Source organism: Felis catus, chromosome F1 (assembly GCF_018350175.1).
Source record: "Felis catus isolate Fca126 chromosome F1, F.catus_Fca126_mat1.0, whole genome shotgun sequence".
NCBI classification, from domain to species: Eukaryota; Metazoa; Chordata; class Mammalia; order Carnivora; family Felidae; genus Felis; species Felis catus.
In genome coordinates this window covers 59,079,162-59,099,421 of record NC_058384.1, presented here as the reverse complement: position 1 = coordinate 59,099,421, position 20,260 = coordinate 59,079,162, and the positions used below count along the sequence as shown (strand labels likewise).

At 41.4% G+C, this 20,260-nt stretch overlaps 1 protein-coding gene across 9 annotated transcripts in view; it reads right to left on the bottom strand.

Moving 5' to 3' along the window:
• The window catches only part of MIA3 (MIA SH3 domain ER export factor 3), a 54,904-nt gene extending 47,799 nt beyond the window's left edge, over nt 1–7,105 (bottom strand). For 5 of the 9 annotated variants that reach the window (XM_023247248.2, XM_023247249.2, XM_023247253.2 and 2 more), the window contains exons 1-3: nt 6,939–7,104; nt 3,890–4,023; nt 241–327 (exon numbers count right to left, since the gene is read on the bottom strand). In XM_023247248.2, the coding sequence (XP_023103016.2) occupies nt 241–327; nt 3,890–4,023; nt 6,939–7,071 (354 nt within the window). In that variant the 5' untranslated portion in view covers nt 7,072–7,104. Of the gene's footprint in view, nt 1–240; nt 328–3,889; nt 4,024–6,938 lie in introns of all 9 variants that reach the window. The other 4 variants (XM_045048560.1, XM_045048561.1, XM_023247250.2 and 1 more) reach the window with 2 other exon arrangements.
• Nucleotides 7,106–20,260: the final 13,155 nt, after the last annotated feature.

The following is a 20,260-nucleotide window of genomic DNA, read 5'->3' as shown; positions in this document are numbered from 1 at the left end:
AATAATGACACAGTCTCCCATAAATTCTTTCCAAACATTTTTCTTTTTTTTCTATTTTTAAAAGTTACCTGATTCTAATTTAAAACCTGACACACAAATGTTAACTTGTTTTTTTTCTGGCCCAAATACAAGGACTTTCAAAAATCATTAACTGACTATAACTGATGAATATGAAAGGCAATTTATAATTGAGAACCAAAAAAATTAAAATTAAAATTAAAAATCCATAACATAACTTACATCTGTGGGAACCCGTAGCTCCTCTTCGGTATATTCATGGACTACTTGGATTAAATCTTTTGGAAAATATCCAAAAATACGTCCAACCTATATGAAAAAACAGGCAAAAGAAACACATACCAATCAAAATTCTGTATAAGAAATACAAACAACAGACTTTTCAGCAGTGAGAGGAAACAGATAGATACGTAGGTAGGTACAACCACAAGAGACAGATAATTGCTATGATGATTACACGGATTATTATTCCAATGAAAATTAAGTACAGAATACTTTAAAGTCAATTTTTCTAAAACCACTGAAGTTTCCTTTCATCATGCAACTTAATTCTAAACACAGAGCTAGATTTCTGAAGTAGATAAAAGACCTACATAACAGAAAGTGTTTGTATAGTTTATGGTTAAAACTAAGCACATCAGGTGCACCTGACCGGCTCAGTCGGAAAACTGTGTGCCTCTTGATCTCAGGGTTCTGAGTTCAAGCCCCATGTTGGGTGTAGAGATTACTTAAATAAATACACTAAAAAAAAAAAAAAAAAAAAAAAAAAAAAAAGAATATAAAATTCCTAAAATAAGTGATGACTACAATAAAACAGCAAATATTTATTGATATAACGGGCTGTAGTAGCTTTTTCAAAAACTAGATTTTTGAGTATTTGCAGAGAAAATAAAATTCATACTACTCTACACAAGAAGCTTTAGTTTCATGCAAAGTAAACCTCTGGAGAAAATAACCCCAGTTCTCTATAGCACTAACAGCTAAGATACACAGAGCATCCTCCTGAGAGGCACACACTGTCCTCTACTGACTGTGCCTAGAAGGAAAAGCAGATCACTGGGAAGGAGGCTGAGAGGCAGATCCAATCCACCAAGGGAAAAAAGGCTTACTTATCACCAACTCCCAAAATAGCCTCATTAGGAGTGCTGTTGTTATATCTGGCAAATATGTGAAAGCCAGTCTTAGTACTAGAATACAGCCTTGAAGATTAGATAAGATAGGGTAATTAAAAACTGCTACACTGGCAGTTAAAATCTGAAAACTCTAAGAAACCAAAAAAGACTGCAGGATGAAAACTAAGAAACAGAAACAAGAGTCAGTTTCAGAGGCACCTGGGTGGACAGTTCGTGAGATTGAGCCCCACATCAGGCTCCACACTGACAGTGCAGAGCCTGCTTGGGATTCTCCCTCTCCCTCTCTCTCTGCCCCTCCTCCACTCACGCCCCAGCATGCGCTCTTTCTCTCTCAAAATAAATATATAAACTTAAAAAAAAAAAAAAGGCAATATAGGGGATGCCACGTGAGCAGTGCAAACAAAGTGCCACCTGAACAGTTACCAGACAGCAAGATCCCTTCTGGCTGGGCTGCTGAGGGCAGGGCTTCCCTAAGAAGGCACCATGAGAGGTGAATACGGCCAAAGGAAAATGCCATATATGTCAAGCTCACTTACCAAATGCTCCAACTCAACCACTTCACCGTGTATAAAACAGGCCTAGGTACATGGAAAAAACTTTCCCAGAGTGAAGATTATCAAGAAATCTCACGCGGCAGACTTGCAGGAAGCAGAACAGATCCTTCTTTGTACACAGTGACTCAACCTAAATTATAAGGGCTGAACCTAACCAGCTAGTTGGTCGCTCAAGATTCACCCCTAGGGAGGCACCTGAGCGGCTCAGTCAGCTGAGTGTCTGACTTCGACTCAGATCACGATCTGCAGTCCATGAGTTCGAGCCCCATGTCAGGCTCTGTACTGACAGGCTGGAGCCTAGAGCTGCCTCAGATTCTGTGTCTCCCTCTCTCTCTGCCCCTCCCCCCCCCCTCTCTCTCTCTCTCTCTGTCAAAAAAAAACCACAAAAACTAAAAAAAAAAAAAGATCCCCCCCCCCCCCCCCCCGGCAAGGAATCAGTAACACCAACAAAATGAACCTATTTTTCCCCTTATGTAGGTTTCTCAAGCCTTATTTTCTGTTGTCTGGTATTTTATGGAAAGGAAGTTTCCACAGCAGGGACTGGATATCTGGAAGTTTGGATAATCCTAAGGACATGAAGAATTCTCACTCCTTTTGGTAAAGAAGCAGTCCACACATCACACTTCTTAGAAAGGAAAGGACGATAACTCATAAGGCTTTCAATCAGGTCATTCCTAGGGAATCTCCTCATTAAAAACATCAAAGCCTGAGTTTTATTTACAACAGTCGAAACATGGAAGCCAGCCAAGTGTCCATCGATAGATGAACAGATGAAGACATAGCATGTGCATACATGCATGCACGTGCACACACACACACTGGAATATTACTCAGACATAAAAAGGAATGAAATCTTGCCATCTGCAACAACATGGATGAACCTACGGGGTATATAATGCTAAGTGAAATAAGTCAGGCAGAGAAAGATAAATGCCATATGATTTCACTCATAGGTGGAATTTAAGAGATGAAACAAAGGGAAAAAAGAGGCAAACGAAAAACAGGCACTTAAATCCAGAGAACAAACAGCTGGGTGCCAGAGGGGAGGTCGGGGGGGGGGGGGGGGTTAGGGTTAGGGTTAGGGTTAGGGTTAGGGTTAGGGTTAGGGATGGGGGAAATAGGTGATGGGGATTAAAGAGCACAATTATTATGAGCACCGAGTAACGTATCGAATTGTAGAGCTGCTATATTGTACACCTGACACTAATATAACCTGGTGTGTTAATTATACTTGAATTAAAAAAAATTTTTTTTTAAATTCTAAAGCACGATGGAGTCCCTGCTTTCCACATCTGCCGTCAGGGCACCTGTAAAACTGCCCAGGAAGACAACAGCTGGGGGCCCTCCAGGAGCAAGTGTCTGAAGATTGGGGGGCGGGGGTGGGCAGCAGCCTGACCCAGAAGATGCAAACAAAACATGGAAACAAGAAAAACACACAGTGAAAAGGGCATTTTGCTCTTTTAACAGACCGGTAACAATATACACGGTTAGGCTGCCTATTTCCAGACCTGCCAATCTTTCACAAATGTTAATGATTTAGAAAAAAAAGAGAGGCACCTGGGTGGCTCAGCCGGTTAAGCATCCGACTTCAGCTCAGGTCATGATCTCATGGCTCATGGATTCAAGCCCTGCGTCGGGCTCTGTGCTGACAGCTCAGAGCCTGCTTTGGATTCTGTGTCTCTTTCTCTCTCTGACTCTCCCCCACCTTCTCTCTCTCTCCCTCTCTCTCTCTCTCTCTCAAAAATGAATAAACATTTTTTAAAAATTAAAAAATAATTTAGAAAAAAAGAAATACACAATCAACTTTAAACATGAACACCTGAAACACAGTCCTGCACAAAGTTTACAGGATCAGGGCTAATGCTCACGGCAATGAAGTTCAGAATTTTCAGTTTTCGCCACTTCAACCTTTCCTGCGCACGGAGGAGCCACAGCTGATAAGGCTCATGACTTAATGCTGAGCAACAATAACCAGAAGCAGTTGGGCCCTGTTTAAGGAACAGAGCCCCCACCTAGGGCCAGGCCTGATGCCTGCTGGTGACACACAGCCATCCTGTTTTCCCAGTCCAGCAGAGGGGACACGTGAATGCCATCAAAGACCCCGAGAAAACAGTTATTTAAACCCATAGCCCTACAGAAGCCAATAAAAAGTAAGAAAATAAAGTATGTCAAATTTGTACTTACACTTCCAGCCCAAACTTCAGGCGGTCTCCCTGCCAGTTTATAGTAGACATATACGGGGTCACCTTTTTTAAAACTCACGAAACGACAATCGGGGCCTGTGAAATCTTCTAGAGCCTCACCCCGGTACATTAACACTGTAGGTAAAGACAAGGCAGGGAAAAAAAAAGAGAGGAAAAAAAAAAATAGATGTCAGGATTCAACTTTCAGAGTCCACGCTGATTTATCAGGAAAGGAGGTTTCTTCTATTCTGTAAACGACAATCAAGTTTCTCCAGTACTCTCTGGAATCAATCGCTTTCAATTCATATGCTCCAATTAACTAAAATCTTTAGAGCCTTATCATTATGTATCATCTCCTACAAGTAGACAGGGAGAGGGCGGCTTTCTCTGTTTTTCTCTAAGGATAATGCTGGGAGACAAAAAGCAGTGAGTCCACTGCCACACATGGCTGGTCTCAAGAGAAACTCTCTAACCTTCTTGTCCTCAATCTCTGCTGTTTCATAATCCTAAAAAGCTTCACTGTGCAACTGGATAAATTCAAGTGCAGATGCTGTCTGGCTTCAGCGTGACTGCATGCCGAGGTAATAAGGAACAGGGGAGAGCACCCAGGAACCCCCGAGGGGTCAATTAACTTGAACTAACACTAAGAGGCACGATCTTTAAGTGGCTGTAACTGCTACCATGCAGCAGCAGTAAACATTGTCAACTTCACTTGAGGCCACGCTGTTCTCCCCGTGCAGTATCTGGATAAATTAATGGGAAAGTATATCACATCCTATTATGGGTCCAATCACATGACAGGGTAATGTGGAATTATTATGACAGTAGGTAATGTTGACTGTCCCCAACATTACAAAGGTTTCAAAACAAAGGGAAAATACCCTCATTTATCTATGTCTATACACAAAAATCACAAGTGGGCATCACATATTGCAGGGACAAGCAAAACTATGAGAATTGTTCAGTAGTTACCTTCAGTCTTAAAATGCAGGACATAAATCACACTGGATCTAGAAACTGGTAGAAGCAGAATTTTTCTTTTTGGTGGCCAAATACACAGTTTCTGATGTAAGATGAAACGGACAATAGACGCAATTAAATAGCAGAGAAAAAGAAGGGTGAATGGAAAGAATACTTTTTCTTAAAGCCAATTAGCAATGCATTAAAATGTATCTTTAAATACATACTTGGGGGGGGTGAACAGATAGATTTGAAGGCGGTTCTTTGAATTTTGACGCTAAAATCCGATTATTTTAATATATGCCCAGCATCCAAATCCAGATAGAATTGGGGGAAAGGCCAGGTTGAAGGTAATGGGCAATTTCAGATTGGGGGTTCTATCAGAACTGGAAGTGGTAATGTTTCTTTTGTTCCCCCTTAGAAGAGATCATGGAGAATCTATAACAATAAACTAGATGACAACATAATGCACACAGTGAAACAACTGTCTGGAAAGTACACAAGGACAGCACACACATGCACACCTTACTAAACAAACACTTTATGCAACACGGTCCCAGACCCTGCTCAGCCGCTGCCGGTCGTTCAGTTACATCTGTTTGGACACACGCCATTTCTCAACTTAAGTGACAACCACGGGCCCTTCCAACACCATGCCTCTGTACTAAGGAAGCATCAGCGATGTGATTCTCCACGTTAACTATGGTTTTGAGGAACCCAAGTCAGGGAGTCCTTGAAAGCAAAGCATAGCAAACATTCGGTCTTAGCCAACCCCACTTGCTAATCATCTGGGTTTGCTCAGAGGAAACTGAAGGCAAAAACTGTAAAAATCGGCTCCACTTTTGCGGTGTTTAGTTGCTTCAGCCCTAGGTTACCTCTAGGAACCAGTTTAACGCAATCCACGATGCCTCCTCCTCTTGAACGGTGTTGCAGTGGATACAAACTCCTCCAATTATGAAATTTGCTTGTGAATAGCACCGATTTGAACATAAATAGATAAACTGCAGCCATGCTGCCTCTTCGGCATGAATATTTTTTCTATATGTGTTGTTTACAATTTACGAACAGCGGTTGTCACTAAGTTACAAGGTTATTCAAGACCCTCCGGGAGACGGTAAGAATGATTCCGGTCCCACAAACACAGAGGGAGAGATTCCGACAACACAAGTGACTAAAGCTAAAGCTGATCGCGTTTATGAAACCCTTGGGGGAATGCATTATGATTACTTTAATAATCCTCATCTGATTCTGGACATCTCTGGCCTCCTCGCCGCCCACAGTCCATCCCCCACCCCCAATCTAGGACTGGGGAACAATTCCGCTTCCTGCGCAAAGAAGAGGAGGCTGCTGGTCCCAGGTGGCCAATGCAGATTCTTGGCCTCTTTCGAGAGCGAAAGATTTTGGCCTTCCGAAGGTGCCCTCCCTGCCTGGCTGTTTGCAAGGAGACACCCAAGCACAGAAATGACAGGACTGAGGCAGAGCCGGGGCGGAGACCTTGGAATACACTGCATGCTTGGACTCCGGGCTCGTCCCAAACCCAAACTCCAATCCCTGTCAAGAAGGCGGTAGGAGCCCCAAACCCGAGAAAGCGGCTGGGCGAAGGGGCAGCGCCAGCGCGCACTTCCCGAGCCCCAACACCGACCCGCCACGGGGAGAGCACCCGCCGAGCCCTGGGCGCATCGGCGCCCCGACTGCACCCACCCAAGTCCCCGCGGCGGGGGCAGGAGAGCGCTCCCTGCAGCGCGGGGAGCCCAGGGTGCGCGGCGCGTACCCCATGTGTCCCGACTCCCCTCGGGACCGGGCGGGAGCTAGCGCTGCGAGACGCCCCCGAGGAAACCGGGGGCCACCGCCACCCCTAAGACCCCGCCGCATCAGCAGAGGGGAAGGAAACGCTGGCAACAAGTGGGAGGCGCAGCCCCCCGACCGGGGCGGGCGGGCGCCGAAGACCGAGGGGACGGCGCACGGCCCCGGCGATCGCCCACCCCGTTGTCGCGCCCGCCCGGCCTGCGCCCCCGGCCGGCTCGCGGGGGTGCCCGGCTCCCGCCCCCGCGCGGCCCCGCCGCCGCCGTCGCCGCCCTCCCGCCACTCACTGCTGCACTCGTCGTCCGCGCACAGCTTGTGCTCCGAGAAGCGCCGGCTCGTGCCCGCGTGCGGCTGGCCCGGCACCCGCCAGGCCAGCCCGAGCAGGAGCAGCCAGAAGAGCAGCCCCGGCGCCGCAGCCATGTTGTGGTCACCGCGGGGGAGCCGGCGGCGCGGAGGCGGAGGCGAGGCGGGGCGGGCGCCGGAGGGCGGGGCCGAGGGCGGAGCGCGGCGGGCGGGGCGCGCGGCGGGGCGGGGCGGGGCGGCGCCGGAGGCCGCGGCGTTCCGGGGCGACACGTCAGCACGGCCTCGGCGAGGGGCTCGAACCCGCTACCCCGTGCTGTCTCCGCCCCGGCGGCCCGCGCTCCTGTCTCCGCTCCCTCGCCCGCTCCTTCGTATTCCTCGCTCACCGGTCTCTGCGACCTCGGAACCCCCACCCCCACCCCGCCGTCCCAACGCGGGTCCCTTCTGGCAGCTTCTGGTTCCTGGTCCAGCCCAAACCAGCCCACCTCCCACTCCCCTAAATGTTGCTTCGGTGCCTCCTTTTCCAAACTACCAAATCCCACCCACGAGTTGCCGCTGTTAGTCTCCGGATTGAGGCTCCCGGGGGTTCCTTGGGGGTCCCATCCACGATCCCCTTAGATTGGGAAGGGGCGTGAGCAGTGGAATGGTGGGTTGGTGATGGAAATTAGAACTAGTGGCCGGCTTGGTGTGTGTGTGTGTGTGTGTGTAGCCTTGGGGGATGGGGGTAAGCTGGTGATGGAAATTAGAACTAGTGGCCGAGGTCTTCAGATTCTTGGGCCTTTATCCCTAAGGAAGAAGTAATTCAACACAGATGGGTTGAGCTTCCATTTTATGCTATCATTCATGCCTTGGAGACACTAGGCTGGTGTGGGGAAAGATGTAGGTCAAAAGACAGGTATCTGGCCCTTGTCAAAAGAAATCCACAATTTAGTGGAAACTAAAAGACATCAAAACAGCGAAAGAGAATAAACACCAGGTGGGGGGGGGGGAAGCTAATTAATTGCAGCTAACGTTTATTGAGTTCTTTCTTAACGCCCAGGTGTTATCCTAAGGTCTTTAAACGTATCAATTTGTTTAATATTCACAACAATAGTCCCTCACAATAGAGGATGCTATTACTCTTCATTTTTGAGATGAGTAAATTGGGGCATTTACACATCTAGTGAGAGATGGAGCTGAGATTCAAACCCAGGGAATATCCTTTTTATCACAATTCTGTAAAGCCTCCATCAAGCAACATGCAATATTTTGTATTTTCTGACTAGGGGAAGCAAAATTTTTTTTTTTTTATAATTTAATTTAATGTTTATTTATTTATTTATTTTAGAGAGAGAGACAGAGCGCGAGCAGGGGAGGGGCAGAGAGAGAGGGAGACACAGAATCTGAAGCAGGCTCCAGGCTCCGAGCTGTCAGCACAGAGCCCGAAGCGGGGCTGAAACCCACGGACGGTGAAAATCATGACCTGAGCCAAAGTCGGAGGCTCAACCTCAGGAGCCCCACAAAATCTTTTTATAAATCACGATATAACTGAATTCTCTGTATGGGGGAGGGGAAAAAACGCCGTAAGCCTGCAGTGGCTACAATGTTCTGCCTTTGGTTGGAGCACTTGGCATTTGACTGTGACCAGGGGCTTCTCACTGCAGTATTCTCTGCTAAGGTTTTTCATCCACCTCAACACCAAACCCATCAATTGGTTTTCCAAACTAATTGGATTCTTTAAAAGCAGCAGTAAAGGGGCGCCTGGATGGCTCATTCAGTTGATCATCTGACTCTTGCTTTTGGCTCCGGTCATGAACCCCTGGTCATGGTCCCAGGGTTGTGGGATAGAGCCCTGCATCAGGCTCCAACTGAACATGGAGTCTGCTTAAGATTCTCTCTCTCTCTCAAGAAGAAATAAATTGAAGAAAAAAAAACAAAACAAAACAAAAGCAAGAGGAAAGAATGTGGCCTGTCCATGCGATCCATAGTGTTGAATAAAGAAAAAGATGTGATGTTCACATAGATGTTCACAGTTGTTTGACTATAGGGGCCATGGGATATCCCATTGGTCCAGTGTAGTTCCCATAATTCTCTGGAGAGAATGTACAATGGATAAGGTCACTGGCCATCCAAGGATAGTGCCCTCAGGGGTTCATTTCTTTTCTACTCTGTTTATTTGCGCTAGAATCTTAGGTGTATCTAATGGGCATCTTCAACTTAATTGGTTAAAAACCAAACTATTTTCTGTCTCAAACCCCGCTCCTTTAGTCTTCCATATCTCAATAAATGCCATTTTAATTCCCATCTTCCTGGTGCTCAGGTCAAAAACTTACAAATCATTCATGACAACTCTTTCTCTCACACCCAATCCGACCCATCAGCCAATCCTGGGTGTTCTTTATTTTAATAACTTTACTGGAATGTAATTGGCATATGATAAACTGCCCACATTTAAAGTGGACAGTTTGATAAGTTGTGACATATGTATATTCCCATGAGACCATCATTATAATCAAGATAAATCATGTATCCATCACTGATAAGAGTCCTCATGCTCCTTTGTTATCTTCCCTCCCCTTTTCTGCCAATCTCCAAACAACCTTCTGTTGCTATAGATTGATTTGTAATTGCTGGATGTGATATAAATGGAATCATACAGTATATATTCATTTTTTGTTTCTTTATTCACTCAGCGAAAGCATTGCAAATACATCTAGAATCTGACCACTTCTCACCATCTCCTGTGTTAACACTGTAGGCCAAGCCACCATCATCTCTCACCTGAAAGGTTACAATAGCCTTCTCACTGCTCTGCCTTTGCCTCCCTAAGGTCTACCCTGTCAACAGCAACCACAGTGATCATTTCACAATGTAAATTTGGTCATCTCTCTCCTCTGCTCGAAACCTTACTACAGCTTTCCATTTCCAACTAAAATGCAATGACTTTATGATGGACTGTACTGTATTATTTGATCTGACCTAGCTCATCCCTTTTACCCCCACTTCCTAACACTCTTCTTTCTGTGTTAGTTCCACTCAAACTCGCCAAGTCCGCTCTTGCATCAAAACATTTGTACTTGCAATTTTGCATCAACCTAGAACAGTTTCCCCAAACAGTCCACCTAACTAGTTCCCTCACTTCATCCAGTGTCTGTAATGACACTATTTCTTGTTAGAGAAGCCATTCTTGATCACTCTATATAAAATAGAGCTCCTTTCATGATTATCTAGCTCATCATCCTGGTTTGCTTTTCTTTAGAGCACTGCTACCAGCCTTACATTTGTTTATCTGACTGCCTCCTACCCCAGATAGAAGTTCTTTGGGAGCAAGAAATTTGTTTTGTTCACTGCTATAACATAAATGTCTAGAAAAATGTCTGGAATGTATGAGGTACTCAACAAATGATTCATTAGATGAACCCATGATAACTCACATATGATAAATATATTACACCACTAACCTACATGGAGCCTCCATATGTAAATAGTACCAAGAGAAAATATGCTACAAGAACAAGGTATTTTGTGTCTTCCCCTCAGCAGGATCTTCAACACATGGAACAGAACCTGGAATACATTTATTGTTGATTAAGGGCATATTTGTTGTGGAGAGAGTGAATGAAATCACTGTGTATTTTTTTTCCTATGTATTACCAGAATAGATAAGGCAGATAAAAGTAATTCTAATTTTTTTAATTTCTATCTAGAGTAGAATTAATGACAATTCATTGGTGGAAAGGGCAAAATTCCAAAATGATCTAATTCCATATTACTTTGCTAATATTTACTTTGACAAATATTCAGATATGCTTTTACATGAAGGATGAGAGCTCTCAGTTGGTGAAGAACTGCCTGCTAAGTCTGTTGATTTTCCAGGTTTTCACTTATCTGTATTCTTAATTATTATATTATTGCCTAAGAAGATATTAACAAGTTAGATGGAGAGAAAATTTCTCATCTGACCACAATGAGGGTGATGGTGGTAGTCCATATATAGTATATATATATATACTTCCATATGTAGTATATATATATATATGTATATATATATATGTGTGTATATATATATATATATATATACTATAATCCACTGTATATTTATCCTGTAATTATATATATATGTATCTATATATATATATATAATTATAGTGGATAAATCAGCATTCATTTTTTTAAGTTTATTTATTTATTTTAGAGAGAGAGAGAAAGAAGGTGTGTACACGTGGGGGAGGGGCAGAGAGAGAGAGAGGGAGAGCGAGAGAATCCCAACCAGACTCTGAGCTGTCAGCATGGAGCCTGATGTGGGGCTTGATCCCGTGAACCATGAGATCATGACCTGAGCCAAAATCAAGAGGCAGACACTCAACCAACTGAGCCACCAGGAGCCTAAGCATTCATTTTTTAAAAAAATGTTTTAATGTTTATTTATTTTTGAGAGAGAGAGACAGAGCGTGAGCAGGGGAGGGGCAGAGACAGAGGGAGACACAGAATCTGAAGCAGGCTCCAGGCTCTGAACTGTGAGCACAGAGCCCAAAGCGGGTCTCAAACCCATGGATGATGAGATCATGACCTGAGCCAAAGTCAGATGCTTAACTGACCAAGCCACCCAGGTGCTCCTGCAGGCATTCATTTTTAATAGCATTTGGTTATGTGGTCCTGATGCTTAACATAAATTCTAATCCTAAGTGTATTATTAACACCTCAAATGGAATTTTCAGGTAAAATTGAGTAAAGGTTGAGTAAAGGTTGAGGTAAAGGTTGAGTAAGAGTTAAAAAAATGTTGGGGGGGGCATAAAAAATAAGACATGGAGGGCTCCTGATCTTAAAGATTTTGCAGTCTGCTTAAGAAGACAAGAGAAATACATCTGAAACAAATAGAAGGCAGAATAATAACATATATAATTGTAGACTTCCCATGGTGCCTGCCCAGGAACTTCTAGTAGGACTAATACTAAAGTTTCCAGAAAGAACCCAGTTTATTGCCAATGATGAAACCACTCAGAGTTCAGAGAATGGTGTAAAATACTTATTGACATATTTATATGTCTTCCAGGCAAGATGGAATAACAGGGGTCAGATTTAGCCCCCCACCATGTTAAATATCTGAAAAAAATGGGCAAAATATATGAAACAATTTTCAGACACTGGACAATAACCAGTAGAGGACAATGATCCCTAAGATAAGTGGAACAAATGAGATGACTGCTATGATTGCTTCAGCTTACTCTCTGGGTGAAGTTTCCTGGCCATAACCAGAGAAAGGACACTCAAACCGGTGATCTACTTGAGTTGAAGAGATAGATTTGAAAGTTTGGGGAGGTCAAGGCAGCTGGAATTTGCAGGGAAGAGAATAGGAGAGAAGAAAGCTGCATGGAGAAGAGAGAACTGCACAAACAGAGCTCCAGAGATCTGCAGAGGGTACTTTCAAGTCTTCAGCTGAGTAATGATAAGCACCTGTGTGTAAAAAAACTACCTGAGACCAGGAAAAGAACCACCAGAGAGGACAGGAAGAATAACTGTTGTAGAGAATAGTTTGTGCTCCCATCAGTCAGAGTGGAAAACCTGTAATAAGCAGGGCATCAGGTAGACTGCTCAGAAAAGGGGAAAGTGTCAGCCTATGATTGAAAGCTCCTCTACCAAAGCTTTAAGACAAACCTTGAAAATGTCAAAATGGTTCCAAGTAAATTGACTGCATTCCAGAACAAAGCTAAAGAATATTTAAAAGAATACAAAATATCCATTACCCAACAAGGTAAATTCACAATGTCTGGAATCCAATAAAAAATTATGAGGCATACAAAGAAGCAGGACAATACAATGCATAATGAAAATGAAAATCAATCAGTAGAAATTTTCACAAATGACACAATTATTACACAATATAACACAGTTTTATGTATATTGGATATACATATTATACTATAGAAAAGCATAAGCATGCAAAGTATAAACATAGAGGATGTAAAAATGATCCAAATTAAACTTAGGTAAACAAAACAATGGCTGTGATGAAAAATATTAATAGGAGGAATCAATAACAGATTAGATACTGCAGAAGAAAACATTACTGAACTTGAAGACAAGGCAATATAAACTCTCCAAAAAGAAAGAGAAAAGAGATGGAAAGAAATGAACAGAGCATCAGTACACACACTTCAGTCCAATATATGTATAATTGTGGTCCCTGAAGGAGATGGGAGGCAGAAAATATGTTTGAAGAATAATAAAAGCATTCCAAATTTGCTGAAAACTCACAGATCTAAAAAACTCAACAAACCCCAAGCACAAGAAACATGAAGAAAACACCAAAGCATATTAAATTGCTTAAAACCATGGGTAATTAAAACACAAAATTGAAAATCATTTAGAGAAAACAGACACACTATGTACAGAGGAGCAAAGATAAAATGACAGAAGACTTCTCATTGGAAAAATAGAAGCCAAACAGTTGTTTGACATATTTAAAGTGGGGGTGAGGTTGTGGGTGGGGAATGACACTCTGGAGTTGTATACTAAGTAAAAATATTTTTCAAAGGTTAGGTGAAGTCTTTTCAACACATGGTGCTGGGACAACTAGACATTCGTATGTGAAAGAATGAAATTGAACCATACCTTATACCGCGTACAGAAATTAACTTAAAAATGGATCATAGACCTGAATGTAAGAGCTAAAACTATAAAAATCTTAGAAGAAAACATAGGGGAAAAATCTTGGCGTATGCAATTATTTCTTAGATATGACACTGAAAGCACAGCAACCAAAGAAAAAAATAAATTGGATAAATTGGATTTTTTCAAACTCAAAACTTCTGTGCTTCAAAGGGTATCATCAAAAGAGTGAAAAGATAAACACACAGAAAGGAGGAAAGTATTTGCCATTCATATACATGATAAGATATTTTTATCTAGGGGGCACCTGGGTGGCTCAGTCGGTTAAGCATCCAACTTCGACTCAAGTCATGATCTCATGGTCCGTGAGTTTGAGAGTCGTGTCGGGCTCTGTGCTGACAGCTCAGAGCCTGGAGCCTGCTTCGGATTCTATGTCTCCCTCTCTCTCTGACCCTCTCCCATTCATGCACTGTCTCTGTCTGTCTCAAAAATAAATAAATGTTTAAAAAATTTTAAAAAGATATTTGTATCTAGAAAATGTGAAGAACTCTTTCTTAAAAAACAACTTCTATTTATTTTATGTGTTTTTTTAATGTTTTATTTATTTTTGAGAGAGAGATAAAGAGAGTGAGAGAGCATGAGCAGGAGAGGGGCAGAGAGAGAGAGGGGGAGGGCAGAAGATCTGAAATGGGCTCTATGCTGACAGCAGCAAGCCTGGTGTGGGGCTCGAACTTATGAACCATGAGATCATGACCTGAGCTGAAGTTGGATACTCAATGAACTGAGCCACCCAGGTGCCCCAGAATATATAAAGAACTCTTAAAATTCAGTAATAAAAAGACAAATAACCTAATTAAAAAAAAACCCACAGGAAAGAATTCAAATAGACATTTCTCCGGAGAAAATATACAATGACCAGGAGTGTAAAAAGGTGCAAACACTTTGGAAAACAACCTAGCAATTCCTCAAGAGGTTAAACATAGAGTTAACATATAACTAATTAATTCCACTCCTAGGTAAGTAACTGATAGCAATAAAGAATATATCCACAGAAAACTTTATATACAAATATTCATAGCATCATAACAGCCAAAACTGGAAACAACCCAAATGTCCATCAAGTTAATAAATAAAAAAATAAGTAAAAGGTGGTCTATCAAGACAACAGCAATAAAAAAGGAATGAAATATTGATATATACTACAACAGAAATGTCCCTTGAAAATGTTGTGCTAAGTGAAAAAGCCACCCACAAAGACCATATATTACATAGCTCCATTTATATGAAATGTCCAAAATATTTGAATCTATAGAGACAGAAAGTAGATTATTGATTTTCTAGGGATTGAAGAGATAGGTGTATTGGGAGAAGACAGATAAAGAGTACAGGATTTCTCTCTGGGGGTGTGACCAAAATGTTCTAAAATTGATTGTGTGATGCACAACTCTGTGAATGTACTAAAATCCATTGAATTGTACACTTCAAATAGATGAATTGTTTAGTTATGTGAATTATATATCAATAACACTATTACAAAAAAAAGATTTCCCATCACATAAAAGCAAATTTCTAAATATAAAAAGCAAAGCAAAAAGATGATAGAATATATTTTAATATACACAAAAGCTAAAAGAATTCATTACTACCATATCTATACTGCAAGAAATGTTGATGCTCTTTAGGCAGACAGAAATGACCAGATGAAAATCTGAGTCTAACAAAAGAACAATACAAGAAATGTATGTGTGGGTAAATACGAAATATGTTTGTATTTAATGCACATAAAATATAAAATATTTTTTCTTATTTAAAAAATCTCTTAAAAATAATTAATTATTTAAAGCAAAAATAATAACATCTTGTGAGGTTCACAACATATGTGCAGGTAAAATGTATGGCCACAATTAGATAAAGGCAGAAGAGGATAAATGGAACTATACTGCTGTAAAGACCTACAGCTATAAGGGAAGTGATAAAATATCACATGAAGGTATACTATAATAAGCTAAAGGTGTGTACAAGCTAAAGGCCCTATAGCAATACAAACAACAACAAAATCACAGAGAGGTAGAGCTAGTAAATCAACAGAGGAGGAAATAACACATGTTTAATTAATCCAAAGGGAGAGAGAAAAAGAGGAAAGGGGGAACATAGAACAGAGTATACAAACAGGAAGAAAAATACTAAGACCACAGATTTAAACATAATCATATCATTAATTGCATTAAATGTAAATGATCTAAAAACTCCTTTAAAAGGCATAGATTTTCAGATTCAATTTATAAAAAGCAAAACTCACCTATATGCTTCCTACAAGAAAACACACTTTAGGGAGGCTGAGTAGTTCATTTGGTTGAGTATCTGCCGTTTTCTTTTTAATGTTTATTTTTGAGACAGAGAGACAGACAGAGACAGAGCACGAGTGGGAGAGGGGCAGAAAGAGAGAGAGACAGAATCTTAAGCAGGCTCCAGGCACCGAGATGCCAGCACTGAGCCCAATGGCCCAATGTGGGGCTTGAACTCACAAACTGCAAGATCATGACCTAGCTGAAGTCAGATGCTTAACCGACTGAGTCATGCAGTCACCCAAGCATCTGCCTTTTGATTTGGCTCAGGTCTTGATACCAGGGTCATGGGATCAAGCCCCATGTTGGACTCTGCACTGAACGTGGAACCTGCTTAAGATTCTGTTTCTCTCAAGACGTCCAGATGGCCAACCAACACATGAAAAAATGCTCAACATCAATCTTCATCAGGGAAATACAAATCAAAACCACAATGAGATACCACCTCACACCTGTCAGAACGGCTAACATTAACAACTCAGGCAACAACAGATGTTGGCGAGGATGTGGAGAAAGAGGATCTCTTTTGCATTGATGGTGGGAATGCAAACTGGTGCAGCCACTCTGGAAAACAGTATGGAGACTCCTCAAAAAATGAAAAATAGAACAACCCTATGACCCAGCAATTGCACTAGTAGGTATTTATCCAAGGGATACAGGTATACTGTTTTGAAGGGGCACATGCACCCCAATGTTTATAGCAGCACTATCAACAACAGCCAAAGTATGGAAACAGCCCAATGGATTAATGGATAAAGAAGATGTGGTGTGTGTGTGTGTGTGTGTGTGTGTGTGTGTGTGTGTGTGTATAAAATGGAGTATAATTCAGCAATCAAAAAGAATGAAATCTTGCCATTGCAAGATTGGATGGAACTAGAGGATATTATGCTAAGTGAAATTAGTCAGAGAAAGACAAATATCATATGACTTCACTCGTTTGAGGACTTTAAGAGACAAAACAGATGAACATAAAGGGAAGGGAAGGGAAGCAAAAATAATATAAAAGCAGGGAGGGGGACAAAAACATAAGAGACTCTTAAATATGGAGAACAAACAGAGGGTTACTGGAGGGGTTGTGGGAGGGGGGATGGGCTAAATGGGTAAGGGGCATTATGGAATCTACTCCTGAAATCATTGTTGCACTATATGCTAACTTGGATGTAAATTTAAAAAATAAAAGTTTTAAAAAAAGATTCTCTCTCTGCCCCTCTCCCCTGTGCTTGCTCTCTAAAATAAAATTAAAAAAGGAAAACACCCTTTAAATAAAAAAGATAAACCAAGCTAACACAAAACAAAGCTGGAATAGCCATATTAATATCACACAAAGTATGGGGTGCCTGGGTGGCTCAGGTGGTCAAGCGTCTGACTCTTGATTTCGGCTCAGGTCATGATCTCACAGTTCATGGGATCAAGCCCCAAGCTGGGCTCTGTGCTTGACAGTGCAGAACCTGCTTGGGATTCTCTCTCTCCCTATCTCTGCCTCTCCCTTGCTCTCTCTCTCACAAATAAAGAAGTAAACATTTAAAAATTTATCAAAATAAATTAATGTTTTAATTTTTTAGTTTTTCAAATTTACTCATTTTTAATTTTTTTTAAATTTTTTTTTCAACGTTTATTTATTTTTGGGACAGAGAGAGACACAGCATGAACGGGGGAGGGGCAGAGAGAGAGGGAGACACAGAATCCGAAGCAGGCTCCAGGCTCTGAGCTGTCAGCACAGAGCCCGATGTGGGGCTCGAACTTACAAACCATGAGATCATGACCTGAGCTGAAGTTGGATGCTTAACTGAGCCACCCAGGCGCCCCTTTATTTATTTATTTTGAGAGAGAGCATGCATGCATGTGCATGTGAGTGAGCAGGGGAGGGGTGGAGAGAGAGACTTCCAAGTGGGCTCTGCACTGTCAGCACCCAGGCTGACGCGGGGCTCAAACCCACAAACCACCAGATCATTACCTGAGACAAAATCGGAAGTCAGACACTTAAACTGACTAAGCCACCCAGTTAATTTTAATTCCAGTGGGCTAATATGCATTGTTATATTAGTTTCAGGTGTATAATAAAGTAATTCAACAATTCCATACATCAGCCTGTGCTCATCACAAGTGCACTCCTTGATTCCTATCATCTATTTAGCAACCCCCCACCCCAACCATCAGTTTGTTCTCTACAATTGAATCTGTTTCTTGATCTGTCTCTCTTTCTCTCTTTTTCTCCTTTGGTCATTTGTTTTGTTTCCAGAGAAAGATTTCACAACAAAGACTATTACCAAGGGTAAAGGAAAATGTTTCATAAATTTACAGAAATCAATTCATCAGGAGAATATAACAATTTTAAATATTTATACACCTAATAAGAAAGCTTCAAAATACATGAAGCAAAAACAAATCTGATGGGAATATGGCACAAATTCACAACTATACTTGGAGACTTCAATATCACTTTCTCAATAATTGATAGAACAAGTAAGGAGAAAGTCAATAAGGTTATAGAGGACTTAAACACAGTTAATTTGACTTAACTGATGTCTCTAGAACACTCCACCTGACAACAGTAGAATATGAATTCTTTTCAACTGTTTGTGGAACATTTACCATGATCATGGGCCATAAAACAATACATTAAAAATTTTCAAAACAGGTAAAGTATGTTTTCTGACCACATGAAATTAAATTAGGAATCAATAACAAAAAAAATCTGGAGCATCTCCAAATCTTGAAAATTAAGTAACAAACTTTTAAATAACCCATGAGTCAAAGAATAAATCAAAAGGGAAATCTGAAAGTATTTCCCAGTGAATGAAAGTGAAAACCCAACATATCAAAATTTGTGCGATACCATGAAAGTACTTAGAGGGAAACTTACAGCTTAAATGTCTATATTAGAAAACCAGAGAAGTTTCCAATCAACAACTTCAGTTTCCACCTTAAGAAACTAGAAAAATAAGAACAAATTAAAACCCAAGCAGAAGGAAAGAAATAATAAAGATAAGATCAGGAATCAACAAAATAGAAAACAAAAAGAAAACAGAAAACCAATGAGACCAAAAGGTCATTTCTGAATCTCAGTAAAACTTATAAACCTCAGGGCAGCTAGGTGGCTCAGTTGGTTAATCTTCCAACTCCTGATTTCAGCTTAGGTCATGATCTCACAGTTGGAGAGATCAAGCCTTGCTTGTGATTTTCTCTCTCCCTCTCTGCCCCTCCCCCACTCACGCGTGTGTGTATGTGTGTGTGTGTGTGTGTGCGCGCGCGCGCGCGCTCTCAAAATAAATTAAAAAAAAAAAACTTATACATCTCTAGTCAGACTGAGTAGGAAGAAAAAAAAAAAAAGTAAGACTACACTTAATACCAGAAATGGAACAGAGAGGACATCACTATAGATCCTACAGACTTTAAAAGAATATGAAGAGAATATCATGAACAACTTTATGCCAATAAATGATACAACTAGGATGAAATGGACAAAGTCCACTAACCTCCACCCTTACCACATAACATATACAAAAGATGACTGGTAATACTTCATAGACATAAATGTAAGAACTAAAGCTATAAAACTTCTAGAAGAAAACAAGAGAAAATATTTGTGACCTTGGGTTTGGCAAGCCTTTAAAATACACACAAAAAATAGGGGTGCCTGGGTGGCTCAGTCAGCTAAGCATCCAAGTTTGGCTCAGGTCATGACCTCATGGTTCGTGAGGTCAAGCCCTGCATTAGGCTCTGTGCTGACAGCCTGGAGCCTGCTTTGGATTTTGTGTCTCCCTCTCTTTCTATCCTTCTCCTGCTCCTGCTCTGTCTCTCTCTCTCTCTCTCAAAAATAAATAAACACTAGAGAAAATGTTTTTTTTTTTTTTAATTCTTTTTTTTCAACGTTTTTATTTATTTTTGGGACAGAGAGAGACAGAGCATGAACGGGGGAGGGGCAGAGAGAGAGGGAGACACAGAATCGGAAACAGGCTCCAGGCTCCAAGCCATCAGCCCAGAGCCCGACGCAGGGCTCGAACTCACGGACCGCGAGATCGTGACCTGGCTGAAGTCGGACGCTTAACCAACTGCGCCACCCAGGCGCCCCTAGAGAAAATGTTTTAATAAATAAATAAATAAAACACAAAAAACTCTAAATGAAATAAATCAATAAATTGGACTTCATAAAAAAAAACCTTTTGCTCTCATTTCTATATTCACTGTTATGAAAATGGAAAAGTAAGCCACAGACTAGGAGAAAATTTTGCAAAATATATATCCGAAAGAATTAAACCTAGAATATATATAAATCTCACAACTTACAAATAAGAAGACAATCCAATTTCAAAAAAGTGGGCCAGAGATTTAAATAGAGAATTCACCTTAGAAGAAACACACATGGAAAACAGGTA